This window comes from Panthera pardus, unplaced genomic scaffold (genome assembly GCF_024362965.1).
Source record: "Panthera pardus isolate Hobbes unplaced genomic scaffold, ASM2436296v1 HiC_scaffold_13, whole genome shotgun sequence".
Classification (NCBI taxonomy): Eukaryota; Metazoa; Chordata; class Mammalia; order Carnivora; family Felidae; genus Panthera; species Panthera pardus.
Genome location: NW_026526688.1, coordinates 69295738 through 69319919, shown reverse-complemented (window position 1 = coordinate 69319919; position 24182 = coordinate 69295738). Strand labels below are relative to the sequence as shown.

Here is a 24182-nt window from a genome sequence, read left to right as displayed (position 1 = left end):
TGCCATAGCCAGTAAAGACATTAAATCAGTAATCAAAAATCTCCCTCCCAAACAAGTCCAGGGATGAATGGCTTTCCAGGGGAATTCTACCAAACATTTAAAGAAGAGTTAACACCTATTCTTTTGAATAGAAATGGAAGGAAATAGAAAAAAATAGAAATGGAAGGAAAACTTCCAAACTCATTCTATGAGGCCAGCATTACCTTGGTTCCAAAACCAAAGACCTCACTAAAAAGGAGAACTACAGACCAATTTCCCTGATGAACATGGATGCAAAGATTTTCAACAAGATACTAGCAAACCAGGTCCAACAATACATTAGAAGAATTATTCACCACGATCAAGTGAGATTTATTAATGGGATGCAGGTCTATTTTAATATCCACAAATCAATCAGTGTGATACATCACATTAAAAAAGAAAGGATAAGAACCACATGATCCTCTCAATACATGCTGAAAAAGGATTTGACGAAATACAGCATCCTTTCTTGATAACAACCCTCAAGAGAGTAAGGATAGAAGGACCATACCTCAACATCATAAAGGCCATACACAAAAGACCCACACCTAATATCATCCTCAATGGGGAAAAACTAAGAGCTTTCCTCCTAAGGTCAGGAACACAACAAGGATGTCCACTCTCACCACTGTTATTCAACACAGTGTTGGAAGTCCTAGCCTCAGCAATCAGACAACACAAAGAAATAAAAGGCATCCAGATTGGAAAGGAGGAAGTCAAACTTTCACTCTTTGCAGATGACATGATACTCTATGTGGAAAACCCAAATGACTCCACAAAAAAAACTGCTAGAACTGATCCAAGAATTCAGCAAAGTCACAGGATATAAAATCAATGTACAGAAACCAGTTGCATTTCTATACAGCAATAATGAAGCAGCAGAAAGAGAAATCAAGGAATTGATCCCATTTACAATGTGCCAAAAACCATAAAATACATAGGAAGAAATCTAACCAAAGAGGTGAAAAATCTATACACTGAAAACTATAGAAAGCCTATGAAAGAAATTGAAGAAGACACACAAAAAATGGAAAAACATCCCATGTTCATGGATTGGAAGAACAAATATTGTTAAAATGACTATACTTCTCAAAGCAATCTACACACTCAATGCAATCCTTATCAAAATACCACCAGCATTTTTCACAGAGCTAGAACAAAAAATCCTAAAATTTGTATGGAAACAGAAAAGACCCCGAATAGCCAAAGAAATCCTGAAAAAGAAAAGCACAACTGGAAGTGTCACAATCCTGGACTTCAATTTGTATTACAAAACTGTAATCATTAAGACAGTGTAGTACTGGCGCAAAAACAGACATGAAGATCAATGGAGCAGAAGAGAGAACCCAGAAATGGACCCACAAATGTTTGGGTAGCTAATCTTTTTTTTTAATGTTTTTATTTATTTTGAGACAGAGAGAGACAGAGCATGAGCAGGGGAAGGGCAGAGAGAGAGGGAGACACAGAATATGAAGCAGGCTCCAGGCTCCGTCAGAGCTGTCAGCACAGAGCCCGACACAGAGCTCAAACTCACAGACTGTGAGATCATGACCTGAGCCAAAGTCAGACGCTTAACCAACTGAGCCACTCAGATGCCCCATATGGGTAGCTAATCTTTAACAAAGCAGGAAAGAATATCCAATGGAGTAAAGACAGTCTCTTCAGCAAATGGTGTTGGGAAAACTGGACAGTGGCATGTAGAAGAATGAATGTGGACCACTTTCTTACACCATGTACAACAATAAACTCCAAATGGATGAAAGACCTAAATGTAAGAAAGGAAGCCATCAAAATCCTAGAGGAGAAAACAGGCAACTACCTCTTTGACCTCAGCCGCAGCAACTTCTTACTTGACATGTTTCCAGAAGCAAGGGAAACAAAAGCAAAAATGAACTTTTGGGACATCATCAGGATTAAAATCTTCTGTACAGTGAAGGAAACAATCAGCAAATCAAAAGGCAATTGACAGAATGGGAGAAGATATTTGCAAGTGACATATCAGATAAAGGGTTAGTATCCAAAATCTATAAAGAACTTATCAAACTCAACTCCCAAAAAACAATTAATCCAGTGAAGAAGTGGGCAAAAGACATGAATAGACACTTCTCCAAAGAAGACATCCAGATGGCCAAGCAACACATGAAAAAATGCTCAACATCACTCATCATCAGGGAAATACAAATCAAAACCACAATGAGATACCACCTCACACCAATCAGAATGGCTAAAATTAACAACTCAGGCAATAACAGATGTTGGCAAGGATGTGGAAGAAAAGGAACTCTTTTGCACTGCTGGTGAGAATACAAACTAGTGAAGCCCCTCTGGAAAACAGTATGGAGGTTCCTCAAAAAATTAAAAATAGAAGTACCCTACGACCCAGGAATTGCACTACTAGGCATTTATCCAAGGGATACAGGTGTGCTGATTCGAAGGGGCACATGTGCCCCAATGTTTATAGCAGTGCTATGGACAATAGTCAAAGTATATATAGAAAGAGCCCAAATGTCCATTGACTGATGAATGGATAAAGAAGTGGTATATATAAATATAATGGAATATTACTTGGCAATCAAAAAGAATGAAATCTTGACATTTGCAACAACATGGATGGAACTAAAGTGTATTATGCTAAGCGAAATAAGTCAGTCAGAGAAAGACAAATATCATTATGATTTCACTCATATGTGGAATTTAAGATACAAAATAGATGAACATAAGGGAAGGGAAGCAAAAATAAGATAAAAACAGAGAGGGAGACAAACCACAAGAGAATCTTAAAATACAGAGAACAAACTGAGGGTTGCTGGTGGGGTGTTGGATAGGGGGAAGGGCTAAAGGGATGAGAGGCATTAAGGAGGAGGACACTTTCTGAGATGAGCACTGGGTGTTACATGTAAGTGATGAATTACTAAATTCTATTCCCAAAATTATTATTACACTATATGTTAACTAACTTGGATTTAAATAAATAAATAAATAAATAAAGTGCCTCTACCTTGCACATGAACTTTAATTTAGCAAAGCATAAACTAAAATATCTGATAGATGTGTTGGTAAAAAAATATGTCTATTCTTTAACTGATTTAGTGGAAAAATACACATAAAATAAAAGACATATGACAGCCCAGGATAATTTGCTTGCAAGATACATGACAGGCAATAGATTAAGGCCTTTATTATAGTTCTTTCAAAGCAAAAAATAAAAACTGTAAACACCACAACAGAAGTTGGGAAATTCAACAAGTTAGAAATATAAGTAATAAATAAGCACATGAGGCAATAGCCAAAGGTAAACTAGAGATCAAGAGGGTAAATTAAACTTACTCCTATATGAGACAACGCAAGTTTATTTGTAGGCAGGAGAAGTGGGTATAAAGAATTTGAAAATACAGACAATGATAGGGATACACTATGGAGCAAGGTGCTGGAGATGTGGAAACAGACAGAAAAAATCAAATGTGATACATATATCACATTTAAAATGAATGAACCAGCCCTACTTCAATCAACATGGCTCAGTTTCAAGAACATAATATGAATTATAAAGAAAAAGTCATCGAAGAGACATGTATTACAATTCTATTCCAACAATATTATGCTTAGGATATAGAACTGCAAAACAACATTGCTCCCTTTCTACTGATGAGAAGGAACTTTATCATCTACAAAATAATACTGAAAAAAAATGGACTTTAGAACAGGGACTATAACCAAGGATAAAGAGGTATATCACATAATGATAAAAGAGTCAATTCAGCAAGAAGACATACTAATAATCTTAAATGAGTAAACAGTTTCAAAATGATTAAGATGATATGGGGCGCCTGGGTGGCGCAGTCGGTTAAGCGTCCGACTTCAGCCAGGTCACGATCTCGCGGTCCGTGAGTTCGAGCCCCGCGTCAGGCTCTGGGCTGACGGCTCGGAGCCTGGAGCCTGTTTCCGATTCTGTGTCTCCCTCTCTCTGCCCCTCCCCCGTTCATGCTCTGTCTCTCTCTGTACCAAAAATAAATTAAAAAAAAAAAAAAAAGTTGAAAAAAAAAAAAAAATTTCAAAATGATTAAGATGATAACCACAGAAGTATAAAGAAAACTAACTAGGAGTCATAAGACACCAGTTAAAACCAACAAATCCACTAAAATGCAGATATTTGATATTCCTAAGGTGAAAGATTCCTAAGGTGAACATTAATAAAAAGCATATAACTGATCAAAATCATATGGTGGGAGAGAAGTAAAAGAGCAGAAAGGAAAATAATATATACTCATTTTATCATTTCTTATTATAGGAAATTAATAAATATTGTTATTCTCTAAGAAAGACAATGTATTGGGGTGCCTGGGTGACTCAGTCCATTAAGCACCTGACTCGGACTCAGGTCATAATCTCATGATTCGTGAGTTCGAGCCCAACATCAGACTCTCTATTGTCAGTGCAGAGCCTGCTTCAGATCCTCTGTTTCCCTCTCTCTCTGCCCCTACCCTACTCAGGTTCACTCCCTCTCTCTCTCTCAAATATAAATAAACACTTAAAAAAAAAAGAAGAAAGAAAGATTGTATTGGGTAAAATTATCATTATAAATATAACCAATAGAATATACAAATCTTTCTAAATATTAAGAGTTTTTATTTGTTAAAAAAATTTTTAATTAGTTTTCTTTATTTTTGAGAGGCAGAGAGAGACAGAGCGCGTGTGGGGGAGGGGCAGAGAGAGAGGGAAACACAGAATCCGAAGCAAGCTCCGGGCTCTGAGCTATCCGGACAGAGCCCGACTCAGGGCCCGAACCCACGAACCGCAAGATCACGACCTGAGCCAAAGTCGGACGCTCCACTGACTGAACCACCCAGGCGCCCCAAGAGTTTTTATATTTGTTGAAAGCTTTTTAACCTATAAAACCATATAGTAATATTTTTAAATTTTTTTAATGTTTATTTTTGAGAGAGTGAGCGCACGTGCATGTGCATGTGCAAGCAAGGGAGGGGCAGAGAGAAAGGGAGAGAGAAATACCAAGCAGCCTTGGCACTCTCGGCACAGAGCCCACCACAGTACTGGATGAATGAGATCGTGAGATCATGAGATCACGAACTCATGAGGTCATGACCTGAGCCACAATCAAGAGTCAGATGCTTAACCGACTGAGCCACCCAGGCACACCACCACACAGTAAGATTTTTAAATAGAAGACTTAAGTCAGATATATTAGTCATATCAATAAACTTAAGTGGGCTTAACTTACCTATTGAAAAGAAAAAGAGATTTTCAAATTGGCTCACAAAACAAAACCTAATTCAGCGCTGTTTACAAAAAAAAACAAACAAAAAACTATATCTAAGTGATTAAGAAAGATCAAAAATAAAAGGCTGGCCTAAAGTATTCCATGTAGATGCAAATCAAAATTTAAAAAGCAGGGATCATATTTTTTATCTAAATAAATAAAATTCTGGCCAATTTGCATTAAGCAACACTAAGTTAATTTAAATGCTACAATGTACAATTTCTTTTTTTTTTTATTATCTTTTTCATGTTTATTTATATTTGAGAGAGAGAGAGAGTGCACAAGCAGGGGAGGGGCAAGAGAGAGAGATGGAGACAGAATATGAAGCAGGCTCCGGGCTCTGAGCTGTCAGCACAGAGCCCAAAGAGGAGCTCAAACCCACAAGCCATGAGTTCATGACCTCAGCCAAAGCTGGACACTTAACCGACTGAGCCACCCAGGCGCCCCAACAAGGTGCAATTTCTAATAAAAGGCATTACATTATAGTATATGTCCACCAAATAATTCATATAGTAACCAAAGGGAATAACAGGCATACACAAGGAATAAGACATAATAATCCACCTCTTTTCATCCGTGAAATATCAAGTATAACCAAAAGGGATATATGAAGAACTAAATAACATAATGAACTAACTCTAATTGATGTATATCAAAGTGCAATGTACTTCTCAATAACAGAACTGATCTATTTGGGACATCAGTGTGCTCAGCTAAAATACTACATTCCCAGACTTCCCTGCATCTTGATGTAACCACATGACTAAGCTCTAATTAATGATGTGGAAGAAGTATCATGTGGACTTCTGGGGAATCTCCCTAAAAAGAAAAAGGCAGCCCCTCCCTCTCTTTCGCTATCCAGAAAACGTAGATATGATGGCTCAAGCTTAGCATCACCCTGGACCATGAAGACAAGGGCATGTAAACAGTGAATATGAAAGATGTTTCTAACAACTTTGTAAAACTACCATACTAGCCCTGGACTGCTTAACAGTAGTTGTGTATTTATGCTGTTATAGTTGGGTGTCTGTTATATGTGCCTGCACCTAATTCTGATAGAAATAAACCTGAAAGCAAAGAATGTCCAAAGAACATTCACCAAAATTGACCATATATTTTAGGACATACACATACATAAGCCAAACTCAAGAAAACAGATGGAGGGATTAGCCTAAAGCAGGAGAAGGGTCATCTCTTCCTCTTGAGACTAGAAGGAGACCAGGTGCATATACAGGTAAGTTTGTAGATGTTGGGCAGAAGGTCAAGGGCTTCTCCCCGCTTCATCACCTCAGTTTTCTCCATGAAACAGGAGCCAGAAAGGTTTTGGAAGGTAGGGGAGGAAGCAGAGGTTTACGATATTTGCGTGTTTAGAATGCCACTACATTCTAGGGGATAAGAGAGGAAGTTGAGAAGAAACAGCCAAGATTGTTGATGCTTTGGGGTTTTGTTTTTGTTGTTCTTCAGATCAAAGAACCATATTTTCACTTTCAACCAATGACCAGATTAGCCAAACTTAATGACAATGTATAAAGGGAAAAAATTAAATGGGTAGAATCAGAGGCTCATTAAGTTGGAAAAGTAATCTAGACACAAAGTAATGAAAACACTCCTTGTCAGCTCCCTTAGAGCTTGGAGCTAAGGAACAAGAAGCAGATTTGTATGCCTCAAACCAGATCCCTGTGTATCAAGGATAAAAACCTCTAATTGTGGGAAGAAAGCCAAAACAAATTCCCAAATAAATGTTAAAATAAACTCAAAATTAAACTAACAATTTAGTCAAAAGTCCCTAATTTATGGCTCGATGTGTACCTCTTACTGATTTATACCAATGATGAATTAATACTAACTTAAATGCTTTTGTTCGCTTAATAGGAAAAAGAAAGTTACAATAGTAGCTAACAAGAAAAGTGTTATCAACTCACCTTAAGAATACTGTGTGAGACTTAAGAGAGCATCACCATCTGGTGGCAGACTCGTGGTAATGACAGTAAAAGAGGAAAGAAATGGACAGTCTCTGTTACTGACAATATATATTGTGAGCGACCAAAAGCTTAGACCAAAGCTGATGACCAAAAAAAGCAGTACCATAAGCACTTAATTTCCAATTTAATAGATTAGTAGAATTTTTCTTTAGAAGGATGACCTAGAATCAAGATTTAAGACTTAATGTAATATTCTGTATAGTACAGAAATCCTATCTACAAAATTCTTGAATTACAGTATATTTCCTCTGCTAAATATCTGTAGTGATAAAAAGCTTATTCTCTAGACACTATAGATTGTGAGGTTGAACTTTAAATATTTTGTGTCATTCAACCAGAAAATCTAATTTTGCAATCTGATGCAACATAGGAGAACCCTATAATATCTTCTACAGCCTGACTTCAAATATATCTCTCTTATTTCGCCCTTTTCCATTACAAATACACCCTTTTCCTCAACTGACTTGGTTTCTAAACCCCTTACATCTTGGTCTTCCAGATTGTTCAAATATTCCTTGATTTGTCAACATTTATTTTTATTGCAATGCCCAAAATAGAACCAATTTTCCCACATGTGACCTAGCCAGCAGAATATAGGTACTTCTTTTAATGCTACCCATGTTTCCCCTGCAGATTTTAGTAGCTGTGTCACACTTCAGCTCATATACTTTCGTCACAATTATTCTTGAATAGCTCTATATTATATGGTGAAGAGTAAACTAAGTGTTGGGGTAGACAGAGTAGATTTAAGGACAAGTATTTATTCCTGAAAGTATATCCCTAACCTCAGCTAACTCTTTCCTACAAACTTCCACGATAAACCTAACAATAAGATAAAAGACGGGCAATAAAAGGATGCTTTCATGATTACCATGAAGAAGAGACACTAAACATAAGTTTTTTGACAAGTTTCACTGCTCAGACCAGACTTCTGATGGTGACATAGCATCACACAGCAAGGGAGTGTAAGTAGGGTCTACACTGATCTCCCTGAATTAGAAATTGTAAAGCCAAGGATAGCATTGGCTTGTGTGGCAATACAATAAAGCAAACAGTGGTGTTCTCAGTGGTAAAATGCTATTGAGATTTTTTCCAGGGGGTGTTTAGGCAAGGGAGTTAGAGGTGAGATATTTTTTTGGCAGCAGGATAATAAAATCTTCGACAGAGTGTAGCAAATAGGGTCACCCCACTTAGAGGAATGCTATTGGTAACCCTCTAGACAGATGTTTAATACAGATCACTATTAAATGTCTGTTAAGTGGATATTTATCATAACAAAGTTTTTTAATTTGACTTCTCATTCTCTTCACATTTCTCAGGATAACATATGTGCCTATATGAACATATGATACAGATATGACTCAAAACATTTTTACTATGAACACAGAAAAAGAAGCATTACATATATATATTATTTCAGTTATTATGTAAGTGGCTACATATGAGAATCTATATGAAACAAACAGTATGTGAAAAAAAGATATTTTATTAGAAATCAAATAATTCTTGATCAATTTATTTCTATGATTAAAATTTAGCTTTATTATTTTTGTTTTTATGTTTCAGGGACTTTGAAGGCAACCATATCCATAATTTAAGAAATTTGACTTTTATTTCCTGCAGTAATTTAACTGTTTTGTAAGTAGTGTTTTATCCTTTTGATGGCCTATCTCTTTACAAACAAAATGAATCATTTATGTGAACATAAGTTAGCATAAACATGCACAGTAATTATGGCAAATGTTCACTGATGACTTAAAATTTTCTGAAACTGAAGCATATTGGCAAAATTATTGGAGTTCAAACCAAGCTTAACAAAGATTCACAACATAACATGGATCATCGCAACGGTACTGTATTATTTGAGACCTGTTTTTCTCGAACTTAAGTGATACCCACTTTAATGGAAAGAAATGTTCACAGACCACCTAAAATCTCTCCTTGGATCTCAGTTTGAGAAACACCAAATTAGTCGTATTCTGTAAGAATGTTTGCCCTTTGCAAATTATTACTGTAAAGATTGTGGGGACAAATTGCATTACAACTAAATTTTTTTAAAACACTGCAGAATGTCTGCACCTCTAACGCTATAATTGTGGACACCAGGATAAACTCTAGAATGTTACTGGGTATAATTTCTCCATCTGCCTCTCTGGCCTATTTTTATTTATTTATTTATTTTAATGTTTATTTACTTTTGAGAGAGAGAAAGGGACAGAGTGCTCATGGCAGAGGGGCAGAGAGAGAGGGAGACACAGAATCTGAATCAGGTCCAGGCTCTGAGCTGTCAGCACAGAGCCAGACGCAAGGCTCGAACTCACAGAATGTGAGATAGTGACCTGAGCTGAATCAGACGCTTAATGAGCTAAGCCACCCAAGCGCCCCTATTGGCCTATTTTAAATTCACATGGCTTTTCCCATGAAAGTGAAGGATGCTGAGGTGTCTTGCAATATGAAAACACAACTGCCTCATTTACAGTTTCTCAGATCAGTGTTTTTCAAACTGTGGGTTCAAACTCACAAGTGGATGATGAAAGCAATATGGTACCTCCTGATTAGCTTTTTTAATGAAAGTTGAATTGAATTGGGTAAAAATGTCGCAGCACAATTTGGATCATTAAATGTATTGTTTTATAAATCTTGGCTTGTGTGGGTGTTTGTCGTGTCCCAACGTAAAATGCATTTTTTTAAGTGTAGTTACCATGGGAAAAGTTTGAAAACCATTATACTAGAATCCATCTGGAAACCACACTAGAATCCATCTAGAAATCCATACTAGAAACCAAAAGACTAGGACCCCTGTGTACAGGCAATGCAATAGTTACCACTGATACAATAATTTTTTCTCCGGTATGCTCCCCCCATTCCAATGGGTTCAGGTCACTGAGATGTTTGAACTCTTGTGCAATGAGCTCAGCAGTCTTCGGGTGCAGGATGCTTATATATCAGTCATGCAAAAAACAGTTCCTACTAACTGCCCAAAGGAAACCAAATTGCAACTAAAGGCCATAGACCAAATAGATATTTGAAAAACTTACAACTTCTTTGTTGTTCTACTTGTATTTGTTTTTAAAGAAGCCTCTTTGTGAAGATATCATTTGTGAATTTCCTCTTGGCAGGTGCTTGCTCTTTTCTGGTCTAGAGATCCTGGCAGGAGATGATAATGATTTGGAGAGCTGAGAGGAAATAAATACTTTAGGATGGGACAAGACCAACCTCCAGGGTCGTGCCTCACAATGTTTAAAGAATTGGAAACATTCAGAACACATAAGATCAGTGCAGAAATGAATCAAGGGGTGCCTGGGTGGCTCAGTCTGTTAAGCATCCAACTTCAGCTCAAGTCATGATCTCACAGTTTGAGGGTTTGAGCCCTGCATCGGGCTCTGTGCTGACAGCTCAGAGCCTGGAGCCTGCTTTGGATTCTCTCTCTCTCTCTCTCTCTCTCTCTCTATCTCTCTCTCCATCTCCCCTGCTTGCACTCTGTCTCTCTCTCTCTCTCTCAAAAATAAATAAACTTGAAAGAAAGAAAGAAAGAAAGAAAGAAAGAAAGAAAGAAAGAAAGAAAGAAAGAAAGAAGAAATAAAAGAAAGATAGAAATGAACTGGTCAAGAATTATATACAGTCTGATTCAACATCCCAAACTAGAGATCTTCTGAATTGGTCCAGCTTAGATTACACTTCCTTAGGTAACTCCGCTCTAAATCACATCAACTCCAATGTGTGTGAGTGCTTGTGTGCAGGGTATTCTGTTAGAGAGACATGCGATACAGGCTGGAGAAGAGGCAGTTCTATAACAGCTCCCTGTGCTCTCGGTTGCATGATATTCAGTCTGTTTTCTCAAGCGTTGAAGTTTTCACTAACTCCCTTGCAGAATTCTTCCCTACCTCACTTAAAAAATCAAATAATTTTTTTTCATCATTAAAAATTTTGAGAAATTTAAGACTAAAACAAGACTGGGTAATTTATCATACTACAAGATACTTGATGTGCAAATCACTATATATAATTATTTCCTTTTTTTAGGCTGTTAATCCTCTCTCCAAAAACTCATTTATCACTTACCTCAAAGAGCTACAACATATTTTTCTTTTTACTTTCAGGGTAATGAGGAAAAACAAAATTAATCATCTAAGTGAAAATACTTTTGCACCTCTACAAAAGCTAGATGAACTGTAAGTTTGATTATGCATATATTGATAAGACTTTTCTTTCTATTGTTTTAGTTCACACTTGTTACATATATATGCTTTTATACATTTGAGAAATATTTATCTCTTTTCCTAGCATTATCTGTATACACTTTGAACCATAAATGAACTCAGACAGCTTAGAAAAATACACTTTAAAATATATATAAAATAAGTATTGAGGAAAATGAGATTTTTTTTTTCTTTTATTTTTGAGAGAGACAGCATGAGCAAGGGAGGGGCAGAGACAGAGGAGGACATATGATCCAAAGCGGGGTCTATGCTGACATCAGCAAGCCAGATGCAGGGCTCGAACTCACAAACCACGAGATAACGACCTGAGCTGGAGTCAGATGCTTCACTGACTCAGCCACCCAGGTGCCCCAAGGAAAAGGAGATAAAGGAAACATAGCTAAATAATAAAGTCAGGGTAAAATTAATAAATAAAATACATCCTCTGTCCCATTGCTAGAGAGGAACAGCACATTTGTTTTTAAGTTTCCTAAAGAGTTAGGATTCAGAGACCTTAAAACAAAAAGACATACTTTGCTAATTCTGGAAACAAAAGATAATCTTGGATCCAAAAGAAATCAGACATCCTTGGATAACATCCCAGCCTATAATAATAGAAGAGAGACATAAGTTGAATCAGCTATTTATAATGTCCCTTTTTTAAGATCAATGACAGAATTCCAAAGAGTATTAAAAACAACTCTCTGATAAACCAAAGCTTTGTGGCCCAAGCACATAGTAGCTGATTGTCAGAATAAAATATATATTGAGCAATGGATGAAGTCCGTGTTCTTCGGACAATTTTTTTATGTTTTAGTATTAATTTTCTCAATTGGATTTTTGCTAAAGTTTGAGCTAACAACTACGGTTGACCCTTAAACAACATAGGTCTGAACTGTGATGGTCCATTTGTACCTGGATTTTTTTCAGTAAATACAGCACAGAACTGTAAATGTATGTTCTCTTCCTTATGACTTTCTTAATAACACTTTATTTTTTTCTAGCTTCCTTTATTGAAAGAATACAGTATATAATACATATAACATACAAAATATGTGTTAATTCACTGTTTATGTTATCAGTAAGGCCTCTGGGCAACAGTAGGCTATTAGTAGTTAAGTTCTGGGGAAGTCAAAAGTTATATGTGGATTTTCAACTGCATAGGGGTAAGGCGGTCAGCACCCCTAACCTCCACATTGTTCAAGGATCAGCTGTAGTTTGGTTTTGTGTTTTCTGGAAAGAATCTGGATTGTGGACACATCAACATGTTTTGACAATAAGCTGGGCAGAACATTAAGTTATTAAAACTTTTCCATAAAAAAACTAAAGAATGTAAACTAGAATGTTTCTCTGGATACCTTACCTACATACTGAGACAGATGGAGGTAATTTATATGCCGCATTCTGCTTGAAAACATCAATAAACAAGCCATTGAAACCCCCAATTTTTTCATTTTTTTGAAATGAAACATTTTTTGGTAGGCAGTAGCAATCATTCACTAAATGTGCAAGAAAATCTCAATAGGTATTAGACCCAAGCAAGTTTTATAACAACTCTTGGAATCTGGCAACTGAACCACATCATCAGTAAATAGGAAATTATTTTATTCTCAATACTAAGGAGACATGCAAACAGGTGGTCCAAAGTTATTATCTAGGTATTAAAATACAAGTTAGTCATGGGATCCATACTTTTCCTTGTTTTATCCTACTTGCAACCACTGTGTGAGTATCAGAAAGCAATTCTCCAGGGGCGCCTGGGTAGCTCCGTCGGTTGAGCGCCCAACTTCGGCTTAGGTCATGATCCCACAGTTTGTGAGTTCGAGCCCCGCATCGGGCTCTGTGCTGACAGCTCAGAGCCTGGAGCCTGCTTCGGATTCTGCATCTCCCTCTCTCTCTGCCCCTTCCCCGCTCATGCTCTGTCTCTCTCTGTCTCTCAAAAATGAATAAACATTAAAAAAAAATTTATAAAAAAAAAAAAAAGAAAGCAATTCTCCAAATCCTAACTTTCATGGTGACATTAAGGTGCAGGTTCTATGTGAGTATCAATAACCAGCAGGGAACATGAAACACAAACAGTGAAGTCCACAACCAGTGCTAATCCAGGTTCAGGGGTAAAGGAATGAGCAAGAAAACCTGCAGAGAGCATAACCAAGACGAATCATTAGTCCTACCAAAAGCCTGCTGAATCCCATGTTAAACACTGGCTTGAAAAATCCGATTTCCAAAGATGAAAATGGCATGTTTTCTAAGAGGCAATGGTTTAAAATGGGTGGTTCTAGGGGCACCTGGGTGGCTCAGTCAGTTAAGGAGCCGACCTCAGCTCAGGTCCTGATCTCGCAGTTTGTGAGTTCTAGCCCCAAGTTGGGCTTTGTGCTGACAGCTCAGAGCCTGAAGCCTCCTTCAGATTCTATGTCTCCCTCTCTCCTGCCCCTCCCCCATGAGCACTCTGTTTCTCTATCTCTCAAAAATATAAATCAATCAATCAATCAATAAGTCTTAAAGAACCTCAAATCTAAAACTATCATGCCCTTCAAAGTTGAATAATCTCACTTTTGATTTATAAGCACTCCAACTCATGTAACAAATACATACATTCTCCTACTTTTCCTTGTGGCAACTAATAGGATTTGGAGATGGGTAGGGAAAGTGGTTAGGCTTTATCTTAGCATCTCTTGATCACTTTGGAGAACTAAAACCTATTGAAATGTTATCTTGTTTAGAAGAATCTGAACCTTTTTCATGAGTGCTGCCACCACCAAAGCTACCACAAGATCTGTTACCTTCACAACCCTTCTTACAGGGGCTCCTGGGTGGCTCAGTCAGTTGAGCATCCAACTCTTGGTTTCAGCTCAGATCATCATCTCACAGTTCGTGAGTTTGAGCCCCACATTGGCTCTGCGCTCACGGTGTTGAGCCTGCTTGGGATTCTCTCTCTCTCTCCTCTCTCTCTCTCTGTGCCCATCCCCTGCCCGCTTTCTCTCTCTCTCTCAAAATAAATAAATTTAAAAAATAAAATAAAACAAAAAAACGATTCTTACAAGGTCATACTAAGCTACAAGGTCATACTATGCTAGGCAGCCCAACTTCTACACATACACCCAAAGTATCCTGCCCCAAGAGCATATGAGATCCCAGGCATGTCACCTGTGAAAGATGCTTGACCCCACAAGAATCACTTCCATTTGGTAATCATAATAAACCCAAGCAAATGAAAAAATTAAGGCTCCAAATTATACTACTGCTCTAACACAAAAGGTTGAAGGGAATGAAGGAAAGGGGAAGAGGCACAACACATATATTAATTAAATTAGAAAATTGGATCTGTTGGGATAAGATCAAATACCATCAAGCATTTGTCTCTGAAAAAGTTACGAAATGGGTTATTCTTATATTTTCCTGTTATAGTCCTTTTTTAAAACGTTTAGACTTCTGGTAATTAATATAACTCACTAATAGCACTGTTTAAAGTTGTATAATGGTTCCCTAACAAATTGCAGTACAATCAATAAAGTCTTAAGAAAATAATATGACATGGTTGCAATTATTTCTCTAGGGATTTAGGAAGTAATAAGATTGAGAATCTTCCACCGCAAGTATTTAAGGATCTGAAGGAGCTCTCACAATTGTAAGACTGATACTAATTTTGTCACTTCATTTCTCTATTTTTAATTTCTTTTATTTTTTTAATTGTAATAATATCTGTAACATAAAATTTACCAATTTAACCATTTTTAAATGTACAGTTCAGTGGCATTACGTACATTCATATTGTTATACAACTATCACTTCCATCTCCAGAACTTTTTCATCCTCCCAAACTGATACTCCGTATCTATAAAACAATATCTCCCCATCACCTCCCCTGACTGACATCTCTCTTCTGTATTTATTAATTTGACTACTGTAGGTACCCATTAGGTGGAATCATTCAATATTTAAGCTTTTGTGACTGGCTAATTTCACTTAATATAATGTCTTCAAGGTTCATACTTGTGGTAGCATGTGTCAGAATTTCTGGTTATTACTCTGAATAATAGCATTAATTAGTAATAATACTATTCTAAATAATTCATTGTGTGTGTGTGTGTGTGTGTATGTATATATATATGTGTATATATATATATATATATATATATATAGAGAGAGAGAGAGAGAGAGAGAGAGAGAGAGAGATACACATATATACACATATAAACATAAACATTGTGTTTATTCATTCACCCATTCATGGACACTTGAGTTCCTCCCACCTTTTAGCTATTGTGAGTAATACTGCTATGAACATGGGTGTACAAATCCCTGTTTGAGACCTTTCTTTCAATCCTTTTCAGTATATAGCCCCAGAAGTAAAATTGCTGGATCATATGGTAATTCTATTTTTAATTTTTTAAGGAAACATACTGTTTTCCAAGCAGCTACACCATTTTACATTCCCACTAGTAGTGCACAAGAATTCCAATTTCTCTACATCTTCAACAACACTTTTTTGGATAATAGCCATCCTAATGGATGTGAAATGATATCTCATTGCGGTTTTGATTTTCATTTCCCTAATGGTTAGTGATGTTGAGCACCTTTTCATGAACTTATTGGCCATATATCTTCTTCGAAGAAATGTCTATTCAAGTCTATTGCCTATTTTTTAAATTGGGTTGTTTTTTGGTGTTGAATTATAGGAATTCTTTATGTATTTTAGATATTAAATCTTTTCAATATATGATTTACAAATACTTTCTTCTATATTCTGTAAATTGCCTCTCCACTCTGTTGATGGTCTCCTTTGACACACTGAAGTTTTTAATTTAGATGTAGTCCAATTTTTCTGTTTTGTTGTTGTTGTTGCCTATGCTTTTGGTGTCATATACAAGAATAATGCTTAATCCAATGCCCTGAAGCTTTTCCCCTATGTTTTCTTGTAAGAGTTTTATAGTTCTAGCTTTTATATTTAGGTCTTTCACCCATTTTCAGTTAATTTTATACATGATGTAAGGTATGGTTCTAAGTTCATTCTTTTGTATGTGAATAGCTATCTGGTTTTCCCAGCACCATTTGTTGAAGACTGTCCTTTTCCCATTAAATAGTCTTGGTGCACTTGTTGAAAATCACTTGACCGTATATACAAGGGTTTATCCCTGTGCTCTCTATCCTACTGCACTGGTCTATGTGCCTGTCTTTGTAACAGTACCACATTGTTCTGATTACTGTAGCTTTATAATAAGTTTTGAAATTAGAAAGTGTGAAGCCTCCGATTTTGTTCTTCTTTTTCAAAGTTGCTTTAGCTATTCAAGGTCCCTTGAGATTTCATGCAAATTTCAGAATGGATTTTTCTATCTCTACAAAATATATTAGGATTTTGATAGAGATTGCACTGAATCTGTGGGTCACTTTGGGGAGTATTGACATCTTCACAACATTAAGTCTTCTAATCCATAAACACAGAATGTCTTTCCATTTACTGGTATCTTTTTAAATTTGTTTCTGCAACACTGTACTTTCAAAGTCAAGTCTTTCACTTCTTTGGTTAAGTTTATTCCTAAGTATTTTATTCTTTCAATGCTATTGTAAATGGAATTATCTTTTGAATTACTTTTTTGGATTGTTCATTGTTAGTGTAAAGAAACACATTCAATTTTTGTGTGATGGTTTTGCATTTGGCAACTTTCCTGAATTTCATTATAAGTTCTAACAGTTGTGTGTGTGTGTGTGTGTGTGTGTGTGTGTGTGTGTGTGTGAGCGCGCGCACATGTGCCCGAGCATGCAAGCTTTAGAGTTTTCTACATATGGTCTCATATCATCTGCAAACAGAAATAATTTTACTTTTCCCTTTCCATTTTGAATGCCCTATTATTCCCTTGCCTAATTACTCTGACTAGGACTTCCAGTACTATGTTAAATAGAAGAAAAATGGATTATCCTGGTCTGGTTACTGATTTGGGAGGAAAAATTTGCAGACTTTTACCATTAAGCAAGATATTAGCTGTGGGCTTTTCATAGACAGCCTGTATTGTGTTCAGATAATTTCCTTCTAGTCCTAGACTGTTGAGTTCACTTTGTTCCTTTATACAACTCAATTTTCATTTGTCTTTCTTCCTCTCTTTCCTTCTTTCTGCAATCACCACTCCCCAATAGCTCCTCCATTTAACTAATGGTCTAACCTAGAATAAATTTCTAAAAGAATTTGCCCTGAGAAGCCCCTTTAATCAATGATTCTTGTTTCAATGCTTCTTGTTTGTTTTTTGTTTTTTTTCAAAAAGGATTATGAAATTTTTTCCATCAGAATTCAGCTGCACTGTCATTCTGGTCTATATCTCTTTGTTCCCAGCTCTAGCCTTTCACTGTTCACTTCATGCCTCACAAATCATTAGAACAAACATCACTCTTTGGAATAAGATTTATTGGAAAAAGTATTCAGGGTAATTCTATTAATTCAATTTTTGACAAAATGAGATTGTGTTTTCATTTAACTAAATGAGAACCTAGGCAAAATGTGAGGTATGTGTGGTTTCTCTCAGGGTACCCTATCACTTCTTTGGTGAGAGCCATTTCTTGACTAGTTCACTTCCATTCTTATGTTGTCTTAGCTCCTTCTCTACACTAACAAAATCCTAAGAGCCAGGCACTATTCTAAGTGTTTTATCTCCATTAATTTCTGTAAATATTTAATGAGCTCTGTAAGGCAAGTGCTATTACTACACTTGTTTTTTGTTTTTTGGTTTTTTTTTTGGTACCAAAGTCGAGATACATTTTCTCTTTACTTAAGAAGTTTCTAGAAATGACCTACTGTTGCCTTTTTTAAAAAACAGGAATCTTTCCTATAACCCAATCCAGAAAATTCAAGCAAATCAATTTGATTATCTTGTCAAACTCAAGTCTCTGTAAGTATATACCTATGGGGATAGTTTTATGAGGAAATCATTATTTATATACTGACTAATAAATTCTGTAAGATTTGTAGAATCTTTCAAATCAGAAGCACTTTTCCAGGATGTTAGTTAAGTGCCACCAAACCATGTGAGTGCTCACTATAAACCAACAGGTAGCTATTAGTTTTATCTTACATGTTTATAAACTAAGAATTAGGTAATGATTTTATATTTTGCTGTAATCACCAGGAGTTTATATTGGATCATTTATTTTGATCTTCTGAAGGCATCTCTGCATATCTATTTCTCTATTAGCACTGGTATCTAAGAATTTATTATAGCTACTTTTAGCCAAAGATGCAATATTCTCTTATATAAATCATTATTTACACCACACACAAAAAAATCTTTTATGGTCTAACAATTGCCTCTAAAAGATGTCTCAGTTAATTTAATTTAAATGTCCATCAGTTAGATGGCATCTTACTAGAAAAAAAATTGTTATTTAAAAATTATTAGAAAAATTTCAAAATGTAAAACTCCTCTGCTATTGTAACGTTGTCTAAAAGATGTTTGTTCATTTATTCTACAAATATTTATTGAGTAGTTACTATACATAAAGCATTGTGTTATGATCTACAAGGATCCAAAACTTCAAATAGAAGAGATAGATGTGTATAAATGCTAGAATCAGAAAGGAGTTGGGGAAGTAAGTGTGTAGGGCAGGCTGAGGATGAATGTTTGGTTCACAATCAGTGTTGACTGACAGTATCTTATTAATTGTCCATCACAAAAAGTCATTTTATTACACCCTTACAACATATGTTATTTTGATAATTAATTTGGTATTTTTAGCAGCCTAGAAGGAATTGAAATTTCAAATATCCAACAAAGGATGTTTAGACCTCTAATGAATCTCTCTCACATGTAAGCAGATGTTTTCCTTGTTTTTCACCTTGATTTTAATCTTTTATGTTTCCATGTGCACTATGCTAATACATCCATACCCAATGCATCCAATCTATCAAATTTTCTACAAACTAATTTGCCTAAACAATATTATTCTTAAAGTGTTGCTATGGGGTGGGATGATTTTTACTGTTCCATGGTTTGGTAGAATCAAGGTGATTTTTTAAATGTCAGAGAACATGCGTGTGGATGGAACCCACCCATTCCTATAAGCTCTCCTCAGCACTGACACCATCATACATATTGGTGTTTGCCTGAGGAGCTAGTAATTTGCACACATGGTATAAGTGCTACCAGATGAAAAAATAAGAATTTACATAAGCAACACAAAATAACTATAAATAAATAATTGCTGTAAATGGAGGACAGTATGGAGAAATCCTCCTCAGTAAAAATTGCCTCCAATGTTAGGACATGATTGGAGCAAGTGTGTATGGATAAACTGGTAAACTTTGAAAAATCTTTTATTCAAACAGTGTGTATTATAGTACCATTGATTCCATGCTTTGGGAACATGTTCCTTAATTGAATGCAATCTTACAGCAGATATGAGAATGATCTCCATGCCAGGGTAATTAATTCTCAATAATTTACAAAGTGTCATGTCACCACTCTATAATTTCGCTTATGTTTTAAGTCTCACACGGGACATTCTTTTTGTTTTTCCTAACTCCTCACAGAGGATGCTTTTAAAAGTTTCTTTGGTTGCACACAACATAAAACACTCTGACTAAAGTAAGCCAAACATAGTTTATTGGGAGAAAATGGTGTAGCTCACAAAACCCAAGAAACAACACAAGGAATAAACCTGAATTGGGGCAGAAACCATATCAGATCTAAGGGACTCAGGAAGGAAGGGTTAAACAATAGGACAATATACTGTGATTGACATGCTTTTATCTTGTATTGCTATAGCTGTCTATACTATAAAGATCATTTCTATTTTTTTGCCAGAGTACATAGCTTTAGAGCTATGTACTGTAAAGCTCTAATTAGATTTGAACTTCAATTTCTACATTTATTAGAAATTTCACAGCAAATAATTTGCCTCCATTGAATATTCATCTCCTCCTATGGTGATGTTAATACCTGTCCCATGGAGTTGACTGGAGAATTTATTCCTGATACGAAGATGCTGAATACGTGGTGTTGGTGTTGGTGGTAACAGTCATAATTACTGATCGACTTTATCAGTAAGATTAGTCTATTAATGAAAGGATTAACTCAACAAAACTTATTGAACACTCATCTAGGTACCAAAATCTGGTTGAGAGATAAGCATGTTAACACGTAGTTACAGATCACATAACTAGATAGTGGAAAAGCCATGGAAGCATAAAGGAGAAAGCATATGGCTGTCTCTTCCCCGGAGCGCTAGACTGGTTTCAGCAACAATAGGAGCTGTGTAACAATGCACTCACCTGCACTAAACACTAAAAATGCAATAAAAGTTTCCTTTAATTCTCTTGATCACATGCTAACGGCTTGTTTATGTTTCAAGACACGTCTAACACTTGTATATTCATGATGGCCACTTGCTGCTCTGACCCTCAAACTCTTTTACAGTGAAATCAAGTTCACTTAGTATCCTTAATGTTTTACATTCCTGTGAGTCTCATATTAAGATATTTTCTATTGAGAAAATGTAGGAAAGAAATATTAATGTATAATGGCACTGAATTAAATGTAAATTCTTCTTGTACTCTCGCTTTGTTCATCAGATATTTTAAGAAATTCCAATACTGTGGGTATGCACCACATGTTCGCAGCTGTAAACCAAACACTGATGGGATCTCATCTCTCGAGAACCTCTTGGCAAGCATTATTCAGAGAGTATTTGTCTGGGTTGTATCTGCAGTCACATGCTTTGGAAACGTCTTTGTCATTTGTATGAGACCTTATATCAGGTCTGAGAACAGACTGCATGCCATGTCAATCATTTCTCTCTGCTGTGAGTATTTCCTGGTTGAAGAGGAATTACACTTTTGCAATATATGAAAGCACTGCTATTCAAAAATGAGTAAAAAGAGTGGTGGCATCATGAGATTTTAAGTCTTTCTCCTTTTTGCTTATATATTGTGTTCACATTCATTGCAATGAAAATGAAATTCCTTTAGTGAGAAGAAAAATACGTTTTTAAAACAAGAAAATTCAATTACCTTATACATATTAAAGAAGCTGTCATTCATTGGTTTTCTTCTCTGAAGACATTTTGTTAAAGCAGGTAAAATATTTTACTGTGAATAAAATGGCAACCTTTAATTTTTACATCCAGAGGTGTATTTACCGTTTTGTTTGCATGTCCAGATACAGACATTGACTTAACTGATGGCTGTTTTTCTGGTCTCTGAGCTACTAAAATCTTTTCCATTCATTATTTGAAATATTTAAAAGAATTTTTTTAACATTTATGTTTGAGAGAGAGACAGAGCACTAGTCAGGGAGGAGCAGAGAGAGAGAGGGAGACACAGAATCTGAAGCAGGTTCCAGGCTCTGAGCTGTCAGCACAGAGCTCGATGTGGAGCTCAAACCTATGAACCGTAAGATCACGACCTGAGCCAAAGTCAGATGCTTAACTGACTGAGCCACCCAGGCACCCCCATAATTTGAAATATTTAAATAATAAAATGTTTTTAGGTAGAATTAAATATTTTTAAGTTTTTGAAATGTGATTGCGAGGTATTACGTTAAGTGAGGACTACAAAGAAAAATAAGCAAGACCAGTCCTCAGGCTGTTTATAGTGTGGGTCAAGTGGTCCATATTTTCTCCAGTGAGTATCAATCTATACAATGTTCTACTTTACGCATGCTGTCCATGGCTTACCCCCAGCCTCATTCAAAGTCCAATATCTAATTGTTTTTTTCACTGCAAGCTATCTAAGAAATAGAATTCAGAAATTGTTTACTACGTTGTATCATTAACTACAAAATTTTGAGTATGCTAAATTTCCCTGGTGAAGGCTAGAATATCACAGCAATATTTAAGGATTAGGGCCAGCCTTATGATTTATACAGTGATGTGATTTTTGGAAGGTTTGTATAGAATGCTTATAAAGTCAAAAAAAATCTCACCTACTCTCTGACATGAAATGTTCATTTAAAAAGCAAAATCACCAAGTAGTGCATCACATTGACAACTGATTTGGGGGATGGGAGAGCCTAAAAAGAGACAGAGAAAGATGTAAAAATGGAAGAGAGAATCAGAGAGAACAGGTTTGCTTAGACCAGCTCTGGGTAAATAACTTAAGCCCTCCAAAATTATACTGACTACAGAGCACTAGTTAATTATTCCTTTCTTCTAAATTATAGACCCCGAAATTCATAGTCATTAGTCTATCACAGCAATTCCTGAATTACTTTCTCTAGGATTTTGGATGATATCCCTAGCATGTTAAGCTGGGAGCATTTCACTGGAAGAGGGGATCCAAATAACAACATCCCCATATTGGTCCCTAATCAAACGCTCAACATAATTGCATTTAATTCATTTACTCAACACTTCTAGGTGATGGGACCAGAATGGAAAACAAAATACACAATATCCCTGCTCACACAGACTTGAAAATTGGAAAAAACAAAAACAAACAAACAAAACCAAAAACAAAAAGAGAAATGATTACATAATTAGCTGTAGATGGTGCTATAAGAGTACGTATTGAAGAGAGCTGATGAAAAGGTCCTTATCCATGAACAAATTGTTAGAATAAAAATTACCTCCCCCAAAGGGCACCTGGGTGGCTCAGTCAGTTAAGCATCTGACTTCGGGCTCAGGTCATGGTCTTGGGGTTCATGGGTTCAAGCCCTACTTGGGTTCTGTGCTGACAGTATGGAGCTTGCTTGGGATTCTCTCTCCCAAAATACATAAATAAACATTAAAAAAAAATTACCTCACCCCAAAATAGAAGTAAATTAGGTATTTTTTGTTAATACTAAAAATATTAGTTTGTCATTATTTCTATTATACTTACTTATTTCTCTAAATTCGCAACATTTACTGATCCTATAGGTGCTGACTGCCTAATGGGAATATATTTGTTTGTCATTGGAGCCTTCGATCTCAAGTTTCGTGGAGAATACAACAAGCACGCGCAGCTGTGGATGGAGAGCATTCACTGTCAGATTGTAGGATCTTTGGCCATTCTATCCACAGAAGTATCAGTGTTACTTCTAACATTTCTGACACTGGAAAAATATATCTGCATTGTCTATCCTTTTAGATGTTTAAGACCTAAAAAATGCAGAACAATTACAGTTCTGATTCTCATTTGGATGACTGGGTTTATCGTGGCTTTCATTCCATTGACCAATAAGGAATTTTTCAAAAACTACTATGGCACCAATGGCGTGTGCTTCCCTCTTCATTCAGAAGACACAGAAAGTACTGGAGCTCAGATTTACTCCGTGGCAATTTTTCTCGGTAAGAAACTGTGTATTATAAGCCCTTTCATTCAAATATTAGAATAAATCACATTTTCAATCTCATTATTTCTTCTAATGTTTATACATTTTTATTTCAGAACTTCTAGCCAGTTTTTCTCATCAACATTGGGGATGGATTCTGTCAGAATCCCCTAAAGGGATTTTTTCCCCCTGAATTACCACTTTCTTATATAAATTCCAACATGCTCCTTAATAAAAGACAAAACAGTAAATACTTGTAGTTCGTGCATTCACCCTAATAATACTAAACAAAATATACATTTAACTCTTTGCCCTTATAAGATAAATAAACTCAAAGTAGCCACCCACACAAGTCTTTGGCTTGAAAATAGACATACAAGTGTTGTTCTACTGTAAAAAATGTTTCAGGGGTAAGTTAAAAAAAATGTGTGTGTGTATATATATATACATATATATATACACACACATA

General features: G+C 36.0%; 2 protein-coding genes across 12 annotated transcripts in view; one reads left to right on the top strand and one right to left on the bottom strand.

The window, feature by feature from the left end:
- CUNH4orf46 (chromosome unknown C4orf46 homolog) overlaps positions 1-24182 on the bottom strand; it is a 76159-nt gene that overhangs the window by 36702 nt on the left and 15275 nt on the right. The window lies entirely within an intron of this gene.
- Positions 1-24182, top strand: part of RXFP1 (relaxin family peptide receptor 1) — a 110987-nt gene that overhangs the window by 81434 nt on the left and 5371 nt on the right. For 5 of the 10 annotated variants that reach the window (XM_019441136.2, XM_019441134.2, XM_019441133.2 and 2 more), the window contains 7 exons: positions 8845-8916; positions 11379-11450; positions 15034-15105; positions 18284-18355; positions 19199-19270; positions 21034-21263; positions 23319-23729. In XM_019441136.2, coding sequence (XP_019296681.1) covers positions 8845-8916; positions 11379-11450; positions 15034-15105; positions 18284-18355; positions 19199-19270; positions 21034-21263; positions 23319-23729 — 1001 coding nt within the window. Of the gene's footprint in view, positions 1-8844; positions 8917-11378; positions 11451-15033; positions 15106-18283; positions 18356-19198; positions 19271-21033; positions 21264-23318; positions 23730-24182 lie in introns of those variants that run through there. The other 5 variants (XM_019441135.2, XM_019441131.2, XM_019441139.2 and 2 more) reach the window with 4 other exon arrangements.